At 33.6% G+C, this 25,307-nt stretch overlaps 8 protein-coding genes across 8 annotated transcripts; 6 read left to right on the top strand and 2 right to left on the bottom strand.

Annotated features, from left to right (window-relative positions):
• Positions 1-275: 275 nt before the first annotated feature.
• On the top strand, positions 276-773 carry NCS54_01104100 (Hypothetical protein; the record flags this gene model as incomplete). The annotated part of the gene is made up of 1 exon (XM_053156327.1): positions 276-773. The coding sequence occupies one exon, from the start codon at positions 276-278 to the stop codon at positions 771-773; it is 498 nt and encodes a 165-aa protein (XP_053012302.1).
• Positions 774-1,296: 523 nt separating this feature from the next.
• NCS54_01104000 (Hypothetical protein) lies at positions 1,297-2,817 on the top strand (the record flags this gene model as incomplete). Its single annotated transcript, XM_053156326.1, has 1 exon — positions 1,297-2,817. One exon carries the CDS (start codon positions 1,297-1,299, stop codon positions 2,815-2,817), a length of 1,521 nt encoding a protein of 506 aa, XP_053012301.1.
• Positions 2,818-17,061: 14,244 nt separating this feature from the next.
• NCS54_01103900 (Hypothetical protein) lies at positions 17,062-17,895 on the top strand (the record flags this gene model as incomplete). Its single annotated transcript, XM_053156325.1, has 1 exon — positions 17,062-17,895. The coding sequence occupies one exon, from the start codon at positions 17,062-17,064 to the stop codon at positions 17,893-17,895; it is 834 nt and encodes a 277-aa protein (XP_053012300.1).
• Positions 17,896-18,275: 380 nt separating this feature from the next.
• Positions 18,276-18,740, bottom strand: NCS54_01103800 (Hypothetical protein; the record flags this gene model as incomplete). The annotated part of the gene is made up of 1 exon (XM_053156324.1): positions 18,276-18,740. The coding sequence occupies one exon, from the start codon at positions 18,738-18,740 to the stop codon at positions 18,276-18,278; it is 465 nt and encodes a 154-aa protein (XP_053012299.1).
• A 927-nt stretch (positions 18,741-19,667) lies between these two features.
• NCS54_01103700 (Hypothetical protein) lies at positions 19,668-20,769 on the top strand (the record flags this gene model as incomplete). The annotated part of the gene is made up of 2 exons (XM_053156323.1): positions 19,668-19,815; positions 19,868-20,769. The coding sequence occupies 2 exons, from the start codon at positions 19,668-19,670 to the stop codon at positions 20,767-20,769; spliced, it is 1,050 nt and encodes a 349-aa protein (XP_053012298.1).
• Positions 20,770-21,323: 554 nt separating this feature from the next.
• NCS54_01103600 (Short-chain dehydrogenase/reductase SDR) lies at positions 21,324-22,322 on the top strand (the record flags this gene model as incomplete). Its single annotated transcript, XM_053156322.1, has 2 exons — positions 21,324-21,671; positions 21,738-22,322. 2 exons carry the CDS (start codon positions 21,324-21,326, stop codon positions 22,320-22,322), a joined length of 933 nt encoding a protein of 310 aa, XP_053012297.1.
• A 714-nt stretch (positions 22,323-23,036) lies between these two features.
• On the bottom strand, positions 23,037-23,524 carry NCS54_01103500 (Hypothetical protein; the record flags this gene model as incomplete). Its single annotated transcript, XM_053156321.1, has 2 exons — positions 23,037-23,319; positions 23,385-23,524. 2 exons carry the CDS (start codon positions 23,522-23,524, stop codon positions 23,037-23,039), a joined length of 423 nt encoding a protein of 140 aa, XP_053012296.1.
• A 180-nt stretch (positions 23,525-23,704) lies between these two features.
• NCS54_01103400 (NACHT domain-containing protein) lies at positions 23,705-24,898 on the top strand (the record flags this gene model as incomplete). The annotated part of the gene is made up of 1 exon (XM_053156320.1): positions 23,705-24,898. The coding sequence occupies one exon, from the start codon at positions 23,705-23,707 to the stop codon at positions 24,896-24,898; it is 1,194 nt and encodes a 397-aa protein (XP_053012295.1).
• Between the last annotated feature and the right edge of the window lie 409 nt (positions 24,899-25,307).

Below are 25,307 nucleotides of genomic sequence, written 5' to 3'. Positions count from 1 at the left end.
GAAGCGCCCGTAGATAATCAGTATCCTGAAGTCCCCACAACGATCCAGACCTGCGTTTTGTCTCAAGCCTGCATTGACAATCATACGTCAAGGCAGACACCCCGTATTGCATGTGAAGTCTGTTCAGGATCCATATCAAATGCCGTATTATCCGGAATTCACAGGTCTGAGGATACAATGCCACAACTTATAAAGGTTGAGTCTGAACGCTCAGCAGAGAAGGTCAACCACACTCGACTCCATTCACATTCCATCAAGAGCTCACAACCATCCCCATGTCACCCTTTTCCATCTTTTTGAAGATAGCCATACTCTTCGCTGTTGGCGTCATGGCTCTCTCACCCCGAGACGCAATCCACGCCGATGATCTCGAGCACTACGACGAGTTCATGGGTGGCCTGTCCCACACCCAGTTTCTCGACATGTACCTAGAAAATCACCAAGTCAAGATCGACGTCTACGAGCACCCAGCTAACCATCTCACCCGATCCGTCCACTTCAAGCCAAGCCCGAATGCCGACAAATATTTCCACCAGGAGAAGGAACAGGCCAACCAGGTCCTGGGAGAACCGGAGCACTCGGGGGTAGAGGCTCGCGACCATTGCAAGCGAGACGAGTATGTTGGCAGATCTGAGGCTCCGAACCTGTTTGAGAAACGCGCTTCCCGATGTTATCAGTTCTGCGGAACCATCCGTCACTGCCGGGGTAACAGAGGTTGCCCGCACTGTTATGCCATTAGGATGGGTTGTCTCTGGCAGAAGTGGTGCCGTTAAGGGATTTCTGCTTTTGGCCTAGCTGCGTGGCCGTTAACTTCACGAAGGATGGTGTGAGAGGATAGTTGAGAGAAGAAACACATCATGTGAGAGTCTAACTAGGGTCGTGTATGGTTTTCTGCTTGAGTCTCTATAGCATGCGATTCAACATCGCGATGACAATTCATCAAGGGGACCAATGTCTCCCCATTTGTGCTGTGCATTCTACCAACCATTTAGGTCCAAGATAATCTAATAATGAGGGCCGGAATGTAACCATACGAATCACGCCAAATACACGGACCATACGGACATATAAAATATCCGCTCTGTGTTTGAGCATGGGTTGCCCCACTGGCCCTCTTTGCTCCATAACATCAGAGCTAGGCAGCTACTTTCTTTCTCCATATTCCTCGTCAGCTTACCTTCCTACATGGCAGCAACCACCATCATCACAAAGACATATCCCTTTTTGAACCACTTTCAACTTCTCTGTTATTCTTTCCTTGATCATTCCAAGGCCTAGTTATTACCCCACCCTAAAATGAGCCTTGGCTCCTTGCCGGTAGAGCTCCTCGAGAGTCTGGAACCGTTTTGCGACCATCGACAACTTGCAGCTCTTGCTCAGCTCAATCACCAGTTCCATCACATCTTCAACCCGCTTCTCTATCAGCACAATGCTTTCAAAGAGGATCCCTCCAAGTCCTGTGTTATATGGGCTGCCAAGCATGACTCATTGAGTACCATGAAGTTGGCCTTCGCCCATGGCGCGTCCATGAAGACCATAGACGCCTACACAGTTGAGCATATTCGAACTCTTTATGAGAGACAGCCAGGCGCAAAGCCATGTGGGGGACCGTTGCACGTTTCCGTTCAGAACAACTTCAAGGACCTCACGCTATTTCTTCTTGCCAATGGGGCACGTCTGGACGTGCCGTCATATGCGCTGTGCGACTGCAAAGGAGTTGGACACGACCCCAAATGGTACCCTCTACATTTCGCCATATGCCACGCTGGGGAAGCCATGGTTTCTCTTCTCCTCGAACACGGCGCGTACTTCTCATTGAAGGGCGTTCCAGGACTTCGCTGTGCCATACAGTGTGCGTCCCATTCGATCTTGGACGCCCTGCTCGAAAATGACAATTTCGATCCCCATCATCAAGACCCAGATGGCTACACCGCTCTTTCCTATATCGTCAACTGCGCTGACTCCATGACGGCTCGTGAGATTGCGAGCAAGCTTGTCGATCACGGGATCCCACTTGATGTCATGGGGGTAAATGGCAACACAGCGCTCGCAGACTTGGTCGAAGCAAGACATCTCAAAGCTGCCATTGAGTTGCTTGAGCGCGGCGCTGATCCAACTATCAGCGAATGGGGTGACCGCGGGATAGGTTTATTCAGCGAAATCTGCTGCAATCCTAAACCTTCAGATGCCATAGACGAAGCAGAGCAAGATCACAAAGCCAGAGAGTTCAGAGAAGACCGACGAAGATTGGTGTCTCTTATACTTGCAAACGGCGTTGACCCCAACCGGCGCTCGGGACATGGAGCAGCCCCATTCTCAAAACCTCTCTTCTGGGTGTTGATGGAGTTGAGAGATGTGGAATGCGTCAGAATATTACTCGACGCGGGAGCTGAGATAAAGTCTGCCTTTTTCGAAAACTACGAAACCCGATGCGAGAGTCTCCTCCGGGTCTTCTTCGAGCTGTTTGGCAAGTGTGATCCCAACGCCTTACAGAAATGGAAGCCCATCACTATAGGTCTAGATCCGTACATGGAATGCCTGTGCTTGTTGCTGGAAAGGGGCGCACGGGTTGATTCTCTTGACGGCGAGTGGTCGGCGTTGAGCAAAACGTGTGAGCTTGCTGCTTCTGACATGGGACCTGTGGCACTTAAGTTTCTTGTTGAGAATGCAGCATGCAGAAATGTCGAACTGGGGCACGTTGAACTGTTGAAAAGCCAGTGGGAGGGAAACGAAACTGTGCATGAGCTATTGGGAGAGCTCTGTTGCAAGTTGATCGAAGAGACACAAGTAGGGAGAGAAATATTTGAGACGCCATAAAGACGGCAGTAGAAGGCCAAAGGATCAGAAAAAAGGGATGCGTAACAGTCTGCTTTGTGTATCAGAGAAAGGACATCGTTAATGAGATTCATGCTCTTGGAGGTACTATAAAGAAAGGCAGATCGAGAAATGGGAAGTGAATGATGGCTGTCCCAACTGAGTAGCCCCCTTCATTTCCGGATTTCGAGGACAAAAGGCTGAACTAGGAGCTGTTGTTGCTCTTTCTGGGCCTTTCCACCGCGTACAGAGGAAATAGCGGCAAGGAATGAGGTACTCGCCAACATATGCTCACTCAACGCCAAACTTGTGGCTCCACGAGTGTTCGCCCTCAAACCGGGCCTCAAAGGGGCTGGCGCCGAGAGGGCCAGTGCCGGCTCCAAGTTCACTTTTGAGCACGATCTAAATTCTTGGTCAGGTCACTATGAGCTATGAAACCCGTGATGATGACGAATTTTCAGTTCTTTCGTTCATGAATAAGTTGAACACTTTCTTTCTGCACTTGGCCTGAGTCTCCCTCCACCTGCGGCTCAGGGGTGGGTGTCTTTGGCTGGCTCCCGCAGCAGGGTCTCAAGCCTCCGTTTCGCATTGTCCATGGCAAAAAGACGAAATCTGGCACCGTCGAAATCTGCCTTTCGGGAGACACTGTGCTCGGGCAGCAGTTTCACCAGCGACTGGAGCTTGGCTGCTGGCTTGTCGGTCGAGGCCTTTGACTGCCCCAGCTTCAGATCATCGCAAGCAAGAGCCTTTGCTGGCTGTGGGCTGCAGTCTGAGGGACCTGTTGGGGCTGTATGCAGGCTACAGTCTTAGGGCTACAGGGTACGGTTGCATATTACCACATGGGTGATAAAACCCTTTTAGGAAGCCTTAACTATATTAAAATACTTAGCAATTTTATAGACCCTTATAAGATTATAATACTTTATACTATCTAGAAGGTATCTCTCTATTTTAATAGTATCTCTACTAGGGAATATATCGTAATAATTCTTAGTAACATATTATAATTTTTTTACTTACTTACTTACTTATATATATATACTAGTATTAATACCTAGCCTATTGCCGCCTCATAGTAGCTATAGGCTATCCCTATCTATTCCTAAAGTAAGCTCAGGTCTATTTATTATAAAATTATATAATTAACCTTATCTTATATATAGATATGCCTAATTATATCCTATCGCAGATATATCCTAATATTCCAAAGACTATGGCCCTTAAATCATATTAATAGAGCTATAATTTTATCTATAATAACTACCTAGGGTCTAATCTTTATCTATATTGCGGCAGATATTAGCCCACGAGCATCCCTATCCTTAATAGCTCGCTAGTCCCGTTTTAAGACGTTGAGATAGCCTCCACCTCCTCCGCTATATAGTCTATCAACCTAACAGCCTCTGATTGTTCTATGCCCTCATAGGTGATCTTTACTAGCTCTAGAGATAGCCCTGGCCGTATCCTCGCAGCATCGCGGCCCTTAGCTATATATTAAGATGCTAAACTTACCTAGAGTTAGATCGCGAGGGGCATAAGGGCGAGCTCGTTATAACTTAGTGAGGCTATGGCTAAATAGAGCTAAAATAAGAGTAGATAGAAGATCTCGATATATCTTATTATCTTCCTTATAAGGCCTAACTTATAGGAAATATTAAATAAAGATAAGGAGCCCTAGTAGTTTTTAGCTAGAGAGCTACTAAAGGTTGCTTTATGCCCCTTTATTAATAAAGAACTATCTTTACTTATTTACTTCTAATTTAATAATATCTTTTTTTCTTAATTTAAAGATAAGCCTATCTTCTCTTTTATTCTTTAATTTAATAAAAGATATATTTAAAATACCTATATTAAAGAGGGTATTATAGAGCTAAGCGACCTTAACTAAGAGAGATAAATAATTATAAAGCTTTTTAATAAGGATTACCTTTTTTATTTTAATAAAATAAAAGGCAAATATCTCTTTTTCTTTATTTTTTATAAGCTATTATTTCCTTAATTATAAGTCTTAGCCCCTTATTATATTAAAACACTAAGGTTAGCTATAAACTTATTTAAAAAAAAGAAGGGAATTAAGAAAGAGTTATTTAAGACCAAAGTAAAGGTATAGCTAGCCTTATTAATTAGGAATAAGTTTAATTTACCTTCCTTAAGCCCCTCTCTAAGCCTAGTTTTACCTCCTTTAAGAGCTAATATAAAAGACTAGATTGAGGTTATTATTAGTAATATAGATAAGACTCGCGCGGGTTAGAAATAGGCTTAAGACTCTATAAGCTTAGTACTCTTAGTAGAGGCAGAGAATAAGGAGCTCTTAGCTAACCTTGCCTTTACTACTTATAGTCTCGCTATTAGAACCTAAGGAGTTAATATAAGGAGGCTAAGTAATTAGTATCTTTATAAATAGAGGAAATAATAGTTATTTTAGCTTAAGGTAACCTAGGTCCCTTATTAGCTTATCTATACTATTAATAATATTACTAAGTAGCTTAGTTCTAGAGTGTAATAAGTATATATATTCCCAAGGGATAAACTAGTTATATTGGGTTTATATTAGTAGGTAGATTAATCGTATTATACTTAAATAAGAGGAGTATTATATCTAATAATATACTTAAAGGTATTAAGTATAACTAAGTTATATTAATAGCTAAGGTAGTTATTATATAAGAAATATAATAAGTATATTTTATATACTTAAGGGGTTTATTTTAATTACTTATTCTAAGAGGTTAATTAAAGTAATTATATAGATAATTATAAGTAATTATAAAGTAATTATTATAATTACTTAGCTCTTAGGGGTAATTATATCTTAATTAATAAGTAACTATAGATCTTTTATTAGTTATATAATAAGTATTTTATTAGGTTATAATATAATATCTCTTTTTTATTAGGTTTTATACTTAAGGCCTATAAAATTAATTACTTAATTTCTTTTAGTTTATTAAAACTTCTTTTTTTAAATATTCTAGTAATACTAATAATATATTAAAAATAAAATCTTAATCTATTATATATTATTATTATTTATTTAAATTAATTAAAGAAATAAGTTTTAAAGTTATATTATATTTAAATTATACCTAGAAATATTTATAATATAAAATACTTAAAGGTATATCTTATTATTTAAAATATATTTATTAAAGTTATACTTATAATAGTTTAAGAATATTAGTTTTTATTAGTAAGTATAGTTTTACCTTAGTATTTTTTTTTTATTAACCTATCTAATAATATCTTATTTTATAGCTAAGAAGTATTATTTTCAGCTTAAGGAGGAAAAAGCTAAGGAGGAGTTAATTGCCTTATAATAATAAGTAAATAAATAGCTCTCTTACTTAATATATTTATATTACTAAAAGAAGTAAATCTATAAATAAGATATAATAATAATATATTAGGGTTTAAACTCTTTAGATAAATTAGATAAGGCTAAGAAGGTAAAATTAGAGGCTATAATAGCTACTTAGCTTATTAGTATTATAGATATTATTAATTAGAATATTATTTTTATTTTTTTTTTAATATTATTAGTAAAAGTTTTTTAAAAGGTATTATATATTAATAAGGTATCTTAGTAGCTTTTATATATTTTCTAAGTCTAGGTAGTTTTTTTATTTAATAAAATATATTATTTTATTATTAATCTTATTTATATTAAGAATAATTTCTATAATATATTTTTTTAATTTATTAACTTTTATCTCTAATTTATTATTAATTTTAACTTAAATAATATTTTATATTAATTTAAGTAAGGAAATATAAAAGATTAAATAAAGCTTAACCTTTAATAATAAGTTTAATTTATAATTATATTTTAAAATTTTTTATTTAATTTTATATAATCTAATATATTTATAATTAAGTTTTTTATTTTATTATTTTATTTTAATATTTTTTATAATAAAATAAATTATATCTTTCTCTAAGAAAATTAATCTCTTAATTCTTTTCTTATTAATATAATTTATTATTTTATTTTTAATAAATTTAAGTTTTATTTTTATTTTTTTATATAAATTCTTAAGTTAATTATTAATAAGAATTACTTTTAAATTAATTATAATATCTTATATTTATTAATATATATTTAATATAAATCTAAAATTAATATAAGCTAATATAATCCTTATGCTTTTATTTATAGCTATATTATAAGTTAGCTATATAATTAATAGCTTTTTAACTTAGTTAATTTATTTATAATTAATATAATATTAAAGGTATTATTTTAATATTTAATTTATATATTTAGTTTAATTATTTATCTCTTTATAATATATTATAAAGAGTTTATAGTTAATTCCTAAGTATCTTATAAGGCTTTATTAGAATTTTAAGGTAAATAATAGCCCTTAATTTATAATAATTTTAAGTAATATATTATATATCTTAGTAATATAAAAATAAAAGAAATAAGTAAATTCTTTTATTATTATTAATTTTTTATAAGGTATAAAATAAGAGAATTTTATAAGTTTATTTATAATAATAAGAATATTATTATAAAAGTTTCTAGTAATTAATTTTTCTAATAATAATAGTTTAATAATAAAGTCTATAATAATTAAATCTTATAGTTATTATATAACTAGGAGTATAATATAATTAATTTATTTATTTATATAAACCTAATATAATTAGTTTATCTCTTAGGAATATATATAATTATTATATATTAATAACTTTTATTTAAAAGATTACTTATATTATCTTAAATAATATTAAATATAATAATTACTTAAGTAATTTTTATAAATAACTATTAATAGGTTTTACTTATTAATTACTTATTTATACTTATTTTAATTAACTTAGATAAAAAAATAAATAATATAAATAACTTTAATAATAAGAAAAATAAATAATTATAAGCCTAAATTATTATTATAAGTATAGAAATAAATAAACTCTATAAGGTTATTTAAAAAATAAGTAAAAATTAATATATTTACAATATATAATATTTAGATAATATTTAGAATATTATTAATATAATAATTATTATTATAAATAAAAGAGATATAAAAGAAATCTTAAAGCTAAACCCCTTAGAACCTTTTAATAAAATTACTTATAAGCTATTAATATTCCTTATTTAGCTAAGAGTATTTATAATATATTATTTAATATAATTTATTTTACCTATTAATAAGGTCTAATATATTATAAATAAACTTAAGAATTATATTATTATATAATTTAAACCTATTATAAGAGAATACCTTATAGCCCTAGCTAATTAATATTTACCTTATATTTATTACCTTTATTTAGATTATAAGGCCTTTAAGGTAATACTTTAATAAGCCTTTAGAATTATTAATAAAAAGGCACTAACTAAAAGAAAGATTAAGGCATTTTTATAAACCTAATTTACCTTGAAGTATAAGTATAAAATACCTCTAGCTTACCTTAAAGCTTAATTAGAATTAAAAACCCTTAATATCTTTTTTCTTTAATAAATTAAAAAAGAAAATATAAATAAAGCTTTATAAAAAGAAATAACTTAATAACTTAATTAATTATATTAGCTAAGCTATAAAGATAAATAATTAATAATTTTCTTAAAAGAAACTTTAAAACCCTAAGTTTAATAATACTAAAGCTAATAATTTAGAGTTTAATATTAATTAAAGTAAAAAAAAAAGTAATAATACCTCTTATAATATTAAAGCTAATCTTATAATACTTAGAGCTATATAGAAAAATAAATAAGATTATTATAGTTTTAAATATTATTATTATAATAAGATAAATTATATTAAGAAGGTATATTATAAAAAGTAATATAATATTAAAGAAGAATATTATTAATTAAATTAACGCTAAACCCTCTTAGAAGGTAAAAAATATATAAATATAGCTTAATAGGTTTAATAAAAAAATAAAAAACCCTAAATTATAATTTAAATAATTAAACTTATTATAATATCTTAAAGTAAATATAATATATTAATAAAAATAAATAATAATAAATATAAATAAAAATTAGATATTAAAATAGCTTATAGCTAAGTAAAATAAACTAAGAAATAATTAAAAAAAACCTAAAATATATAATAATAATTATTCTTAGAATTAATAAAATAAGTAAACCTTATATTAGATATAATAAATAATAAAAAGGTTATTATTAGGGTTATTAAGAAACTTAAATAAAAAAAAAAATATTAATAAGGCAAAAATAATAAATACCCCTAATATTAGCTAAATAAATAGATTTTAAAAAAGCTATAATAAAAGGTTTTAATTATAAAAAGTAGATTATAAGATATAATAAGGATAAATAGTTCTTAATGCCCTTTATAGCCTACTAAAGGGACTATAAATAAAATAACCCTATATAATATAATTATATTTTATGCCCTTAATATTAGGTCGAGGTATTATAAGAATATAATAAGATTTATAAATATTAATAAGTAGACTAATATAGTAGGCTATTATATAATAACTAGGTCACTAAGGTAAATAATAATAATATTAATTAAATTAAATTTAAGTATAAAGCTAAAAAATTATAAAAGGAATTATATAAGGAATACTCTTAATAATAAAAGCGCTAAAAAAGTAATAAAGAATTATAAAAAAAAAAGAATTACTTATAGCTTTATAATAAGAATAATAATAAGTATTAAAATAACTTATAAAAAAGGTATATTTAGATTATATAAGAATATATAAATATAATATATAAATAAGAAATCTATATTAGGGCCTATTATAAGGAATTAGCTAAAAACCTATAATACTAAGAGGTATTATTTAATTTATAAAATAATATATAGATATACTTAATATATAGGGAATATCTTAGTATCTCTTAAATATTTTATTAATATTATTAGTATAAAGAATATAAAAAAGAGAAGTAAAAGTAAGATTATTTTTTTATTACTTTATTAGCTTAACCTAATAACTAACCCTATATATAATATAAAATAAAAGGCTATTAGGTATTTTATTAGTATAATATTATTAGAGTTATATATATATAGTATTATAAAAACTTATATTAAGTTATTTAGAAATATAAATAAATTATTTAAAGGTTAAAAATTAATAGAAATAAGTTAGCTAAGAAGAAATACTAGAAGAATAGAAACTTATAACCTAGCTAGAGGATAAAGAAAACCTAAGATAAAAATAAAAATAATAATATTCGGACTAGCTATATAGCTAGGATAATATATATAATTATAAAGTATATAATAAGAATAAATATAAGTATAATTATATTAGCTATATTATAATAATATTAAAAAACTAGGAAGCCTACCTATAAAAGGGCTATAAGAGGAAGAATAACTTATAATACTATAAAGGGCCTTATATACTATAAAAGGAGGTAATAACCTAAGATATTTTAAAATACTAATATAAGTTAAAAGAGAATAGCTATGCGCTTTAGTAAATAGAAGAATTAAATAGAATCTATTTAACTTAAGGATAATAAATAGGCTTAAGTTATTATAAAGATATAAGGTAAAGCCTTATATAATAATTAACCTTAAAGGGAAATAATTTAATTATAATAATAAAATTATTAATAATAAGATTAATTACTTTAAAGTTTTTATTAAGGGAAAAAACTAAGGAATTTTATTTAATATTATACCTATAAAAAGCTATAACCTAATACTTAGGTACTTATAGTTATACTAATTTAACTTATATTTTAACTAAAAGACTAACTAAGTATTGTTTTTTAATAAAAAGATATTTTTTATAATAAATAATAACTTAGAAAATAATATAAGATCTTAAACTTTTATTAAAGATATTAAAGAAATTAAGTAAAGGTAAATATAAGATATTTCTTTACCTAAAAGAATAGAATATAAATACTATAATAAATAGAAATAATAAAATGAATAAATAATTATATATATTATATAATAATTCTATAAGCTAAAAAAAGACCTTAAGTATATTAAGAAGATATTAAAAGAAAAATAACTTAAAAATATCTTATTATAATATTATATTTATCAGAAATTCTTTATAAAAAAACTTAAAATAAATTTATTAAAATATATATATTATAACCTTAAAATTAAGTTTATTAATAAAAAATAACCTAGCTTTAATAAATTTTATTTACTTAATAAAATATAATTACTAATATTAAAGGAATATATTAAAGATATATTATAAAAAAGATATATTAAGGAAAGTAAATTATTTATTAAATACCTTATTATATTTATCTTAAAGAAAAATAAAAAACTTTAACTTTATATTAATTTTAAAATACTTAATATTATTATAATTAAGGATTATATATTATTATCTCGTATTAATAAGTTAAAGAATTAATTTTTTAATATAAAATATTTTATAATACTTAATCTTAAATAAGCTTATAATTTTATTTAGATTAAAAAAAGATATAAATAGAAAACTACTTTTTATACTAAGTATAGATTATTTAAATACCTTATTATACCCTTTAGACTTATAAATATACTTATTATATTTTAATAAATAATTAATAATATATTATAAAAATATCTAGATATATTTATTATATATTACCTAAATAATATTTTTATTTTCTCTAAGATAAAAGAAAAATATATAAAATATATCTATAAAATATTATAAATATTATAAGATATTAAGTTATTAATAAAACCTAAGAAAAATAAATTTTATATCTTAGAAATAGAATTTCTTAGATATATTATCACTTATAATAAGATATATATAAACCCTAAGAAGATCTTAATAATTAAGGATTAAAAGAAATTAATTAATATTAAAAAAATATAAGCCTTTCTTAGTTTTATTAATTATTATTAAAGATTTCTTAAATACTTTAAGAAAATCATAATATTACTAATTAATCTTATAAAGAAAAACAAAATATTTATATTTAGGAATAAGGTATAAAAAGCCTTTTATATAATTAAGAAACTTATCCTAAGTAAACTAATATTTAAGATATTTAACCTATCCTAATTAATAGAACTTAAAATAAATGCCTTAGACTTTATATTAAGAGCTTAGATTAAGTAATAAGATAATAAAAAACTCTTATACTTAATTATATTTTATTCCTATAAGCTATATAAAATAAAACTTAATTACTTTATTTATAATAAAGAATTCCTTATAATTATTAATACCTTTAAGGAATTCTAATATTATTTCCTTAAAAGTAAATATTAAATTAAAATATATATAAATTATAAAAATATTACTTATTTTATTAAAACTTAATAACTTAGTAAATAATAATTATAATATATTAAATACCTTTTAGAATTTAATTATATTATTATTTATATTAAAAGAATAAAAAATAGCTAAGCTAATATTATTAATTAATAACTTAATATAAATATTAGAAAGATTAAAGCTAAAAAATAATTATTATATTTTACCTTAAAGGAATACCTTAAGTAAAAGTTTATTAAGTAAATATAAAAGCTAATATTTTTATTAAAATACCTTATATTTATTAAAAAATATATATAATTAATTATAGATTTTATTAATTATATACTAAGATATTAATAATAAAGTAATAGAATTTAGACCTATAAAGAGAAAATCTCTATCTCTAATAATATATTTTAACCTATCTTTAATTATTATTACTATTAGGCTATATATTATAATAACCTAAAAGAAATAACTAAAGCTATATAATAGTATTATAATAATTATAACCTTAAAAGCAAAATAAAATAAAAATATATTAATATAAGAGATATTATAAAAAACCTATTAATACTAAGTAAAGTAATAAGCTAATATTTTTATTAAAGTATCTTAAGCTTATTAAGAATTATAGAAAATAAATTATTAATTTTATTAATTATATATATAGATATAACTACTAAGAAAATAAATTCCTTATCTTTAAAGAAAAGATTATTATACTTAATAAAGTCTTTAAATAGATCTTTAATTATTATTATAATTAATTTCTTTATAATAATAATTACTAATTAATATTTAAAGTTATAAATTAGATCTATAATAATTACTTATTTAAGAAATAAATCTAAGGTAAAATCTAATATTACTTAAAATATAAAAACTATAAGAAACCTAAAACCTATAAATAAGATAGGGTTATAGAGATACCTTATTAAGTTAATAAAATAGCTTATATAATAAAATAAAATAATTTACTTTTATAATAAATCCTAAAATATAATAAATAACTATTAGATAATAAAAAAATAAATAAGCTATAAGTATTAAATAAGCTATAATATAACTTTATATATAAAATCTATAGCTACTAGCTATATAGATATTAAAGAATTAATAAAACCCTAAAGTAAATTAAGATAATATTTATTTTCCTTAATATAAAAAAAACTATTATAATAATTATTAAATAATATAACCTCTATATAAAAACTAAGGTATAATACTATAAACCTTATAATAAGTTATAATTACTTCTAATTATATAATAACTATAGGATTTAATTACTATAAATTTTATTATTAAATTACTCTTATTAGAAAAACTAATTATTAAAAACTTTTATAATAATATTTTTTATTATAAATAAACTTATAAAATTCTCTTATTTTATACCTTATAAAAAATTAATAATAATAAAAGAATTTACTTACCTCTTTTCTTTTTATATTACTAAGATATATAATATATTACTTAAAATTATTATAAATTAAGGGCTATTATTTATCTTAAAATTCTAATAAAGCCTTATAGGATACTTAAGAATTAATTATAAACTCTCTATAATATACTATAAGGAGATAAATAATTAGACTAAATATATAAATTAGATATTAAAATAATACCTTTAATATTATATTAACTATAAATAAACTAATTAAGTTAAGAAGCTATTAGCTATATAGCTAGCTTATAATATAGCTATAAATAAAAATATAAAGACTATATTAGCTTATATTAATTTTTAATTTATATTAGATATATATTAATAGATATAAGATATTATTATTAATCTAAAAGTAATTCTTATTAATAATTAACTTAAGAATATATATAAAAAAATAAAAATAAAACTTAAGTTTATTAAAAATAAAATAATAAATTATATTAATAAGAAAAAAATTAAGAGATTAATTTTCTTAAAAAGAAATATAATTTATTTTATTATAAAAAATATTAAAATAAAATAATAAAATAAAAAACTTAATTATAAATATATTTAATTATATAAAATTAAGTAAAAAGTTTTAAAATATAATTATAAATTAGACTTATTACTAAAGATTAAGCTTTATTTAATCTTTTATATTTCTTTATTTAAATTAATATAAAATATTATTTAAGTTAAAATTAATAATAAATAAGAAATAAAAGTTAATAAATTAAAAAAATATATTATAGAAATTATTTTTAATATTAATAAAATTAATAATAAAATAATATATTTTATTAAATAAAAAAATTACTTAGACTTAAAAAATATATAAGAGTTACTAAGATATTTTATTAATATATAATACCTTTTAAAAAACTTTTATTAATAATATTAAAAAAAAAATAAAAATAATATTTTAGTTAATAATATCTATAATATTAATAAGCTAAGTAGCTATTATAGCCTCTAACTTTACCCTCTTAGCTTTATTTAACTTATCTAAAAAGTTTAAACCCTAATATATTATTATTATATCTTACTTATAGATTTATTTCTTTTAATAATATAAATATATTAGGTAAAAGAGTTATTTATTTACTTATTATTATAAGGTAATTAACTCTTTTTTAATTTATTTTTTTTAAACTTAAGATAATACTTCTTAGCTATAAAATAAAATACTATTAAATAAATTAATAAAAAAAAAAGTACTAAGGTAAAATTATATTTTTTAATAAAAATTAATACTCTTAAATTATTATAAGTATAACCTTAATAGATATACTTTAAATAATAAGATATACCCTTAAATATCTTATATTATAAATATTTTTAAATATAATTTAAATAAAATATAACTTTAAAACTTATTTTTTTAATTAATTTAAATAGATAATAATAATATATAGTAAATTAAGATTTTACTTTTAATATATTATTAATATTATTAAAATATTTAAGAAAAGAAATTTTAATAAATTAAAAGAAATTAGGTAATTAACTTTATAAGCCTTAAGGATAAAACCTAATAAAAAAGAAATATTATATTATAACTTAATAAAATACTTATTATATAATTAATAAAAGACCTATAATTACTTATTAATTAAGATATAATTACCCCTAGGAGCTAAGTAATTATAGTAATTACTTTATAATTACTTATAATTACTTATATAATTACTTTAATTAACCTCTTAGAATAAGTAATTAAAGTAAACTCCTTAAATATATAAAATATACTTATTATATTTCTTATATAATAATTATCTTAGCTATTAATATAACTTAGTTATATTTAATACCTTTAAGTATATTACTAGATATAATACTCCTCTTATTTAAGTATAATATAATTAGTCTACCTACTAATATAAACCTAGCATAACTGGTTTATCCCTTGGGAATATATATAATCATTATATTACTCCTTGCCTATAGACTTATTTATTATTATCCTTAGTAGTATATTAAAGCTCTATTTAATTAAGGTTAGTAAGAATTACCTAGGCTTTAGCTTAAAAAGGAATCTTAATATTATAATCTAAGTAAGTAAAAAATAAGTAGACCCCTAAGTATAATATAATCTATAAAAACTATTTAAGTAAACTTAGTATAATTATATTCCCCTTACTAATATATATCTAGATAATAGCTCTTAAGTATATATTAATATAAGTATAGATAGAGAAGCTAAAGTTCTTAAGCTTCTTATACTTATTAAGAGACTATATAAAGTTAGGCCTAGGAACCTAGAAGTTCTTTTAGTGCTTCTAATTAGTAAGGCATCTTTATTTAGCCTACTTCTTTTACTTTAGGTTTATTTAGTACTTATAATATAAGGTATTCTAGCTAATAAGGATATTAGCATAAATATAGATATAATAATATAAATACCTCTTATTAAATCCTTTAATACTTAAAGACTAATAGTTATCTTAGAAGAGAAACTCTTTTACTTTTTAAATAGCTTTTTATTATTTAGCTATATCTTAAAAGCGCTATTTTATGCTATACTTTAGATAATACTCTTATATAGTCTACTTAGAGATCTTAATATTATATTACTTAAAATTATAGATAATAAAAGTATTATTATATCTATATTAATAAAAATAGCCTTTAATTAGCTTAATAAAGTTATTAGTATTAATCTTTAAGTAAAGAAAGAAATACTCCTAGGTACCTTATTTTACTAGCCTTCTTTTTAGGGTTCTAATATTAAATATATACTTATTATTATAGAGATAGGTATATATAGTATTAATAAATAATCTTTCTCGCCGCTACTTAAAGATTAAGTCCTTAATGCGCTTTAAGTCCTTATAGGGCCTCGGTATTATATAAGATATAAACTAAGGGGTTAAGATTATAGTAGAGGTCAGAGTTTATACCTCCTTCTAAGGCTTCTAGCTATAATATCTCGCCCCCTCTAAACCGGCATTATCAGAGCTTCAGCGCCGATAGAATAGCATTAGCACCGCTTAGTATAGTATTAGCTCTGCTATATTTAAAATAGTGCGCTATTATATTAATATTATAGCCCTATATAAAAATGCCTAAAGCCTATATGCGAAATAGCTCGAGTTATTTTCATATATGGTTTTGTCACCTATGTGGTAATATGCGACCGTAACAGGGGTCTATCACAGCAAGCCCCGGAGGCCTGTTCAGCATGTCGTTATCATCGTCAAGTGCTATGTGTTCAGTGAGAATAAAGCAGGGTTTTTCTCTAATATATTTATTCACCTTGTCGGCGGGTTTTAATAATACTTTAGTCCCGCAGATACTGCCGAATCTAACACCCTGATGCTGCCCAAGACAGGTCGGCTACGACACTTGTTATTTCCCTTCTGAGACAACAAGGCAGTCCCGGTTTTCAGCCTTCCACCCTGTTCCGCCTCTCTGCAGACGCCTCAAAGGGGCTATGCCTTGATGTCTCCATTCGGGTGCGGAGACGCCAAAGCTGGGCGAACCAGGCTTGGCGAATCGGCAGTGCAGAAGGAGGATCAGGCTGGCGGTAAAAAGCAGGCTCTAAGACTGCCAGTCCCCCAAGACAGCCACCTCCTTCTCCTCTGATCACCAACATTCTACAAACTCGATATACCTCCAAAATAGGAAAAAACTGAGCATGGCGGAAACCTTTGGTATTGTGACAGGTGCTATCGGTCTCGCAGGCCTCTTCCAGCAATGCGTTGAATGCTTCGAGTACATTCAACTTGGCCGCCATTTCGTGCAGGATTTTGGACGGTGCCGCCTCAAGCTCGACATTGCGAAACGCCGATTGAACCGATGGGGGGAGGCCGTTAATATCCACGAGAACCCCCAGTTTACCGATACCGAGTCGGAGGAGATCCAGGAGGTACTTGAAGAAATTGCCAATCTTTTCGAGACTATCCAAAGATCATCCAAGCGCTACGAGCGTAAGGCACCAAAGGAAGAGCTCGAATGTCTCGGCGATGAGAATCTCCAACCTGTGTTCCGAGGCCTCCACGCGCGATGGGCCAAAATTAGCCCACCTAAGCAGCCCAAGGCCAGTCTGGTGAAGAAAGCAACATGGGCGCTCTACGACGCGAAATATTTCGAAAAATTGATTGGAGAGGCCACGGGCTTTGTTGACGACCTTGAGAAGATATTTCCCGCCGAACAGGCCCAGCGCCGTCTTGTTCAAATTGAGATCGAGGACATTAGCGATGAGGAGAGTCTGACGGCGCTCCAGGAAACCGCCAATGGAACTGACTCGCTTTTGGCTGCTGCAGTTAAGGAAAAGGTCAACAACATTGCCGTCACGAATTACGTCAGGGAAATCCAGGGCGAGAATGCCAAGGTGCGGTTGGGAAATGACTGGAGTACGAGCGCGTTGAGCACCGCGATAGGGATAGACGATCGCACTCGCAACGAGGCAGGTTCTGTGGTTGCAAAGGGTTCATCTACAGTGCACATTGGGAACAGATATGGTGACTAAGGCGCCTGTTGGGGTGGTGATTTATGTCTCTTTACTTCGAGATATGTATTTATTCGCTCCGTCGCTCGATTCTCGGCAGTGACTTTCCCATGGACGTCAACTTCAAGGTTATATGGGACTGTGGAATCGCTTGGGATTATCTCATCTAGTCGTTTCGAGCCTCTCACCAAGGTATCTTCTTCGTAGTCTGGATGGGTAGCAACTTTACGGACATATAGCTAGCTTTCCCCAACTAGACAGAAGAATGGGACAAGAGATTATATCTTCCCCAAAAGCTGTATCATCCAATTTATCCTGTCTGATAAAATGTACATGTTGGGTGTATATTGAACAAAGCCCCGTCTAGATTTCCCTCGAACTCTGTACGCTGCAGACCAGAACTAGGCAGCCGTGTTTGCCATCTTCAAGATTACGTCCTTGTCGCAGAACTCAACCACCTTCTTGACTTTGGACCCATCGTCGTTGAAGTACAAGAACCAAGCGAGCTCGGCGCGGTACGACTCTCCGCTGGTAGCGTGCACGTCTGCAATAGACGTAAATGCGGCCCGGCGGGCCTCGGCGTCGATGACCAAGTTCGAAATGATGTTGTTTCTAAATTTCAACACCTTGATATCCTTCGCATAGGCGTCCTGATACTTCGTCGTGTCGAAAAAAAAGTCTGTCGGTAGGCCAAAGGCCTGGGGCACGGACGCGGGAAGCAGGTACCGGGTGCAGTCCGCCGTAACATCACGGTTGATGATGGAGGCGTCGTTTCGGGCCCCACCCTCTTCGTACGCCGACAAGAAGGCCCGGGCTGTAGCCTCAATGCGCTCTCTAAGGTTCGTCGAGGAAGGGCTTGAGGCCATGATGAAGCAAGTTTTTGGGATTCTTTGGAAAGTCAGGTAGGAGTTGAAGACAGTGGTGTATCAGAAAAAGAGAGCAGTGTTTGCTCATCACGTTGGGCTGACCGCCTAACCTTATTTATGTTCCACGCGGAACGACATTATGCCTTAAATCAACTTCGGCCCCTGTGACCCTCTCTCACTTCGAGCCATAGCCCTTCCCGGCGATAGGAGTAAATCCATAAGTTAACGCCGTCCTTTGAGTTATGCTTCACGGACATGATCAATCAACATGATCTCATGTACTGCTACTCATCATTTGTCACAGATATCCCTTTAACTGTTGTAAGACTGTACTTGGCCCGAGATATGGACGGTACTCTGGTAAACTTTGATTCGCTGCGTAGCTGAATAGAGTACGGAGTGTTATGTACTGTGATGTAGATCCCTTAGAGCTGTGACTTCTAGCATCATATAAAGTAGGTGGGACCTTGTGTACCTCAACTGTCTCGCTGTGTAGTTGGTCTAGATTCTTGCTACTAGCCTCAGTGGAGCCTTCCAACAGTAAAAGGGATATGACGCTACGTGATGACATTTTCCCCCTTTTCGGCCTAGTGTGTCTCACCCATGTTTAACACCAGGTCCAGATCTCCCGTTGTTTAATCCTAACTCCGCTCGCTTGATGACATTTTTACCTCCTTCAGCCTAGCCTTGTGCACGCAGGTTGCTACTTGGTGGGGGCTCAAAATCGCCCATCCCCGTCGTTCGTTCCTAATTTTGAGCCCCACCAAGTAACCCTTGTCAAGCTCAGGTTGATTGACTTTGTTCACAGCACGACACATTTCGATTCCAGGACCAGGACCAGGCCCAGTCAGACTCTGCTTTCTTCACTACTCACCACTACGCTTCAAGAACAGCGACACAGAACTAGATACTCAATAACTCGGCATCATGGAACACTCCGTTACTCTGCTTCATTCAGCCCTTGGCGAAGGCGAAGCGAACAAGGTTGGCGGTCACCCCACCCACGTCGACGCCGAGGCCGAGGCCAACAAGCAGCGCAGGAAGGTTCAAAATAGGAAGAACAAAAGAGCACAGCGTGAGTCTTTCCCTCGATGCCTCACCCCCTGCTGAGCTCATAAGCTTTAAAGGACTGTGGATGCGGGAGCAAGACCCGGGGCCTGTTCTGACGTCTCGCCCGTTCCAAGTCAGGCGCTGGCGCCTCGACGAACTCGATGGTTATCCATCCCGAGACGCCTCGTCAGCGAAAGACGCAACCGCCAAGCACATCTCCGCTGGGCCACCTCACACTCACGTCAGTACATCAATGTCCACACCCGAACGCGCCGGTGTCCGTCGAGGGCCACCGCCCACCGCCCTCGTCCACGCCCAGACGTCCCCCGGGCCCTTCATCTTCCCCCTCTCAACAGATCACCTCCTTCATCTTATCCAGTATAATGTCTTTCGCGCCTTTGTCTCCAACAAGCGCACTCTCAATACCCTTCTCACAGGCTGGACCGATGCCCCTCGCCCCCCCACTACCTGTCCCATCAGTGGCCCTTACCGTGATGACACAACTATCTACCCCCTCAACCCCAATATCCCTCTCTCCCTCTTTCCGACCCGCCTCCAGCAAGCCCGCCCCCACTCCTTATGGATCAACCTCATTCCCTTCCCCTGCGTCCGTGACAATCTTATCAAGCGCGAAGGACGCTTCGACCACTGGGAGCTGCTGCAAGACCTGATCGGCGAGCTCATGAGCGTCACGCCGGCTCCAAAGCAACGAGGTACGCCCCTCACCATCACCGTCGCCGACCCTAAAACCATGTGGACCCTGCCCCTCGCAGCAAGACGTGACGAAGATGAGGTCACCGCGGGGCGCCGGGGGCTTATTGTTTGGGGCGAACCATACGACATGCAGAACTGGGAGGCCACTCCCGGCTTTCTTGCGAAATGGGCGTGGGCTGTGGAGGGTTGCGATGAGCTAGTCAAGTGTAGTAACCGCTGGAGGCTGAGGAGAGGAGAGGAACCTATGCGCCTCTCTGAATCGTAAAGATAGCTGCAATGCGAAAGCTGCAATGCGAAAGAAGTCTTATAACAAGTGGAGGACGGCCTGCGGATAGTCTCCTGATACAATCTATTCCTAGTAATCCCCTCAGTCAGAGCGTTGTTGCCAGCAGAGTGAAGTGGTCTTCCATAGTGCGGCCGAAAAGGGAAAAAAAAGTCATCAGGGCTGGTCATGGGTCTGTTATGGGAACGATGAGGGGCAGTTTACGAGATTATATCGATTGATCTTAGTCTATTAATCATCATTGATAATACGGCGTTAAGTTATGGATTTACTTCTATCGCCGGGAAGCGTCTTTAGAGTGGACGGCGATTGGTAAGCTATTCCCTACCTGGCGGTCTTCCGAAGTGATGCTCTCCTGAACTGAGCCCACGCCGGTATGTAGGCGTTCAGGGTAAGCACACTAGATAAATAAACCACTCCCCCCCCACGCTTCGACTCCAGTTCACACTCCAAGTCCTCAAGATTCCATTAGTCCTCCGCGCAATAAGCAGATCTGTTCCTCATCACCTCTCACTACATCCCTCACTAATACGATCATGTCACGCTACGCTGTCGCCCACGCCAAGCCGAACGGCCCTGGAGACGCACGCCCCACGGCCTTACAGATCATCAAGGACGAGGGCGTCGAGGGCAAGCTCCAGGGCGAGGCCATTGTCATTACCGGCACCTCTTCCGGTATCGGTGTCGAAACTGCTCGCGCCCTAGCCGCCACTGGTGCCACCCTCTATCTCACAGCCCGAGACGTCGCCAAGGCCCAGTCCGCCCTCGTCGGTATATTTGAACCTTCCCGTATGGAGTTAATCCAAATGGACCAAGCATCCCTTGCCTCTGTCCGTGCTGCCGCCGCCGCTATCCTCGCCAAGACCTCTAAGATTCACCTCCTCGTAAACAATGCCGGTATTATGGCCATCCCAGACCTCCGCTTAACCGCCGACGGCCACGAACTCTAGTTCGGCACGAATCACCTCTCGCATTTCCTCTTCTTTAAGCTCCTAGAGCCCGCTCTCCTCGCCGCCGCCTCCCCTGGCCTACCCTCCCGTGTCGTCACTCTCTCTTCCTCCGCCCATAACATCCACGGTATCAACAACGCCGATAACTATGACTTCCAGAAAGGTGGCTATGACCCCAGCGTGGCCTACGGCCAGTCTAAGACGGCCAATATCTACATGGCCAACGAGATCAAGCGCCGCTACGGCCCGCACCACCTACATGCCACGAGCATCCACCCGGGCATTATCCAGACGGGGCTAACCCAGCACATGCCCCCGGATGCTTTCAAGGGGATAGAGTTCTTATACCCCACCATTAAGAGCGTTGAGCAGGGTGCCGCAACATCGGTGTGGGCGGCCGTCGGTAAGGCATGGGAACATAAGGGCGGCAAGTACCTCGTCAACTGCGCTGTGGCAGAGCCGTATGCGGAAGGGGATGATAAGTTTTCTGCGCCCGGGTATGCCCCGTACGCCTATGACGTGGAAGAAGCGAAGAGGCTATGGAGCGACTCGCTTAAGCTTGTGGGATTGCCGGACGAGGAGTAGGGAATTAAGAGGGTTGTGATTTCCTTAGGTGAATATATCCCTATGAATCACAGAGCCATAATAATTCGTGATATTCTAATAATTATATGTAGCGCGACCACTTTACATCCCAGTTAATAATAACTTAGTATTGCTTGTTGTCCCTGCATTTTTCCTTACTGACTATAAAGCTTAAGGCAAAACGTTTCTAGACGCGCTCTTGGAACTGCGTGGAAACCTCATAATAAATGGTCAATCTTCCAAAAGCGACTTTGCCAGCCTCTATGTACAACTACCCAGGTGAAAAACGCTACAAGGCATCGAGCTTCTCAGTCCCATACGACCGCAGGATTTCATCGGGAATAAGCCAGACCAAAGCATAATTGATGCCATGCAGAGGTTGATAGGTCTGGCAGCAGAAACGAGACGATTATTTGAAAGTCAGCAAAGGCCACTGTGTTAGCATTGGGATATGATGCTATGATGTGTTGATAGTGTGTTCTTTATTATAGTTGAAGCCGGGCCCTTGATGGGTTAACTGAGCCATAAGACCATAACATGGAAAGTCAGCAAAGCCTCGCGTAGGACAGCGTCTACAAGTAGTCTTCAAAAGCTCAGTTGTCAAGGTTGGGGGATTGAAGTCTAGATATCGGGTTTAGGATTGTACATTTGATGCGATATGGAGGCTCCGAAGGCATGATGTCCCTTAAAACATGAATATCGGTATATAAAGTCTTACTCAGACATCTTCAAGACCTCCGTCAAGTCAACCAGCATCTTTTGCCCATTAACAACCTTGACACTCGCAATCAGCAATATAGAAGACTTGGTACCAACGCCAGTCTCCTTATTAGAGTCGGTGAAATGCGCCAACTGCGAGACACACACGGCGCCAGAGCCGTCGGGTGCATCCCAGAATTGGATTTCCTTGGTGCTCTGGATACTCGTCATATTATCGACACGAAATTTCATGATAGCTTCCATGAAGGTTTGTCGCGAGAATAGGTCATGGTTAATTCTTAGTGATAGGGTTAGTTTAGCTCCGTTTTACCAAGGTAGAAACCCTTTTAGCGTCTAACTTACTTCGCGGTGAAGCCCTCTGCGATACGCTCTTTGAAGGCACTCGCCGAGACTTCATCATTTGGCTGACAGAAGATGCGGTCATAGAGATCCTCAATCCATTTACCGAGGGCAGAAGAGGTGGGTTCGGAAGTGTTGGCCATGGTGAGTGAGAATGAAGGTTAAATGAATTTTTGGGGAAGTGATGGTAATGTCTAAAGATGATTCAGAGAAGTTGCACTTGGAGAGCTTCATAGGCACTTATTTATACCCGTTGTCCAAGTCATGGGCTTCGACATGGGCGTCCGAGTCGGGAACAGTTCCACACTGAGGTTTAGTCTCTTATGGCACCTGATCCCGAAGACCATACCATCAAGATCTGGGGTGTTTCTTCGGGCAAGGCTATGAGAACTCGTACAGGCCATACTGATTCGGTTTGGTCAGTAGTATTCTCAGCTGATAGCAAGCTCTTGGCATCCGGATCAGATGATATGACAGTGAAGATCTGGGATGCTACGACAGGCGAGGTCAAGCAGACATTCAAGGGTCATATCCGGTCCGTCCGTTCAGTGGCCTTTTCAATGGATGGCAGGCTCGTGGTATCTGGCTCGGACGACAGAACCATCAGGATCTGGGATGCCACTATAGACAAAGAGCAGCGGATACTTGGAGGACATGGCAAGCAGGTTACGTCGATGGCGTTTTCGCCCAACAGAAAGCTCACGGTTTCCGGGTCATTTGGTCAGACTGTGAAGATTTGGGATACCGCTACGGGAGAGGTGAAGCACACCTGCAAGGGCCACACAAAGCTCATTACATCTGTGGCATTCTCGGCCAACAATGCGCTCGTGTCATCCTGGTCATATGATAAGTCTGTTATCATATGGGATGCGGGAACAGGCAAAAAGCTGCTTGTGCTAACCGGCCACAGAATTGCGGTTGGGTCGGTGGCCTTCTCAAGAGACAGCAAGCTGGTGGCTTCCGGGTCAGATGATGACACTATCAAGATATGGGATGCTATGATTGGTGGCATCAAGAAGACCCTTGAGGGTCACAGTCGTACAATACGTTCGGTAGCCTTTTCGAATAACGGTAGGCTTGTAGTGTCTGGGTCAGATGACAAAACTGTTAGGGTTTGGAATAGGACAGCAGGCACGATTTTGCAGACTTTGATAGGCCACGGTCACAGGATCAGGTCAGTGTCATCCTCGAGCGACGATAGGCTTATTGTGTCTGGATCGGATGATGGGACCATCAGGGTCTGGGACAACGCCACCGGCAGGGTCATAAAGATATTGGAGGGCCACTACTCCAGAGCCCCATTGGTCTCTTTCTCGCCTGAGCATACGCCTACAGGCTATGGCATAAGTTTCGATGGATCTTGGATCACTTTTTGGTATGGATGGGAGAGACGTAACATGCTATACCTACTCCCTGAGTTCCGACCGTCGTCGTCTGCCACTTCAGGTTCGACTCTGGCTATTGGTTGCCCCTCGGGCCGCGTTTTATTTTTCACATTTGATAGTCAGTATCTATAGGATAGAGCATCTGTAACCTTTCTTTTACTCTTCTATCACTTTTGCTTCTGGGAAATCTATGCCTGCTGTCGGTTCAGAGGCATCGAGAGGTAGAGACGAAGTGGGCGTACAGAACACCAGAGTAGCTGATCCATAGGAGGCAATCATCAATCAGAAACCCATAGCTCATAGCTTACCTGCCTACTTAACAAGGTACTCTCACAGAACGGTACTTCGTCAAAAACGCTTTGCAGGGGTTCATTAATGAGATTGGTCTGTCTTGGGTGATATCTAGCTAATAGATTCGGGCATTCTAACAGCAGCCGTGTTGAAAATGTAGAATAACAAAAACTCCTAGATGCATAATGATCGTTTTATATGATTAGACTCCCTTGTTTCACTTCTGAAACTCCACCCGGCGTTCTCTTCC

The sequence above is a fragment of the Fusarium falciforme genome, chromosome 9, assembly GCF_026873545.1.
Source record: "Fusarium falciforme chromosome 9, complete sequence".
In the NCBI taxonomy this organism is placed as follows: Eukaryota; Fungi; Ascomycota; class Sordariomycetes; order Hypocreales; family Nectriaceae; genus Fusarium; species Fusarium falciforme.
Note: the sequence above shows the minus strand (reverse complement) of the source record. Positions and strands in the feature narration are given on the sequence as shown.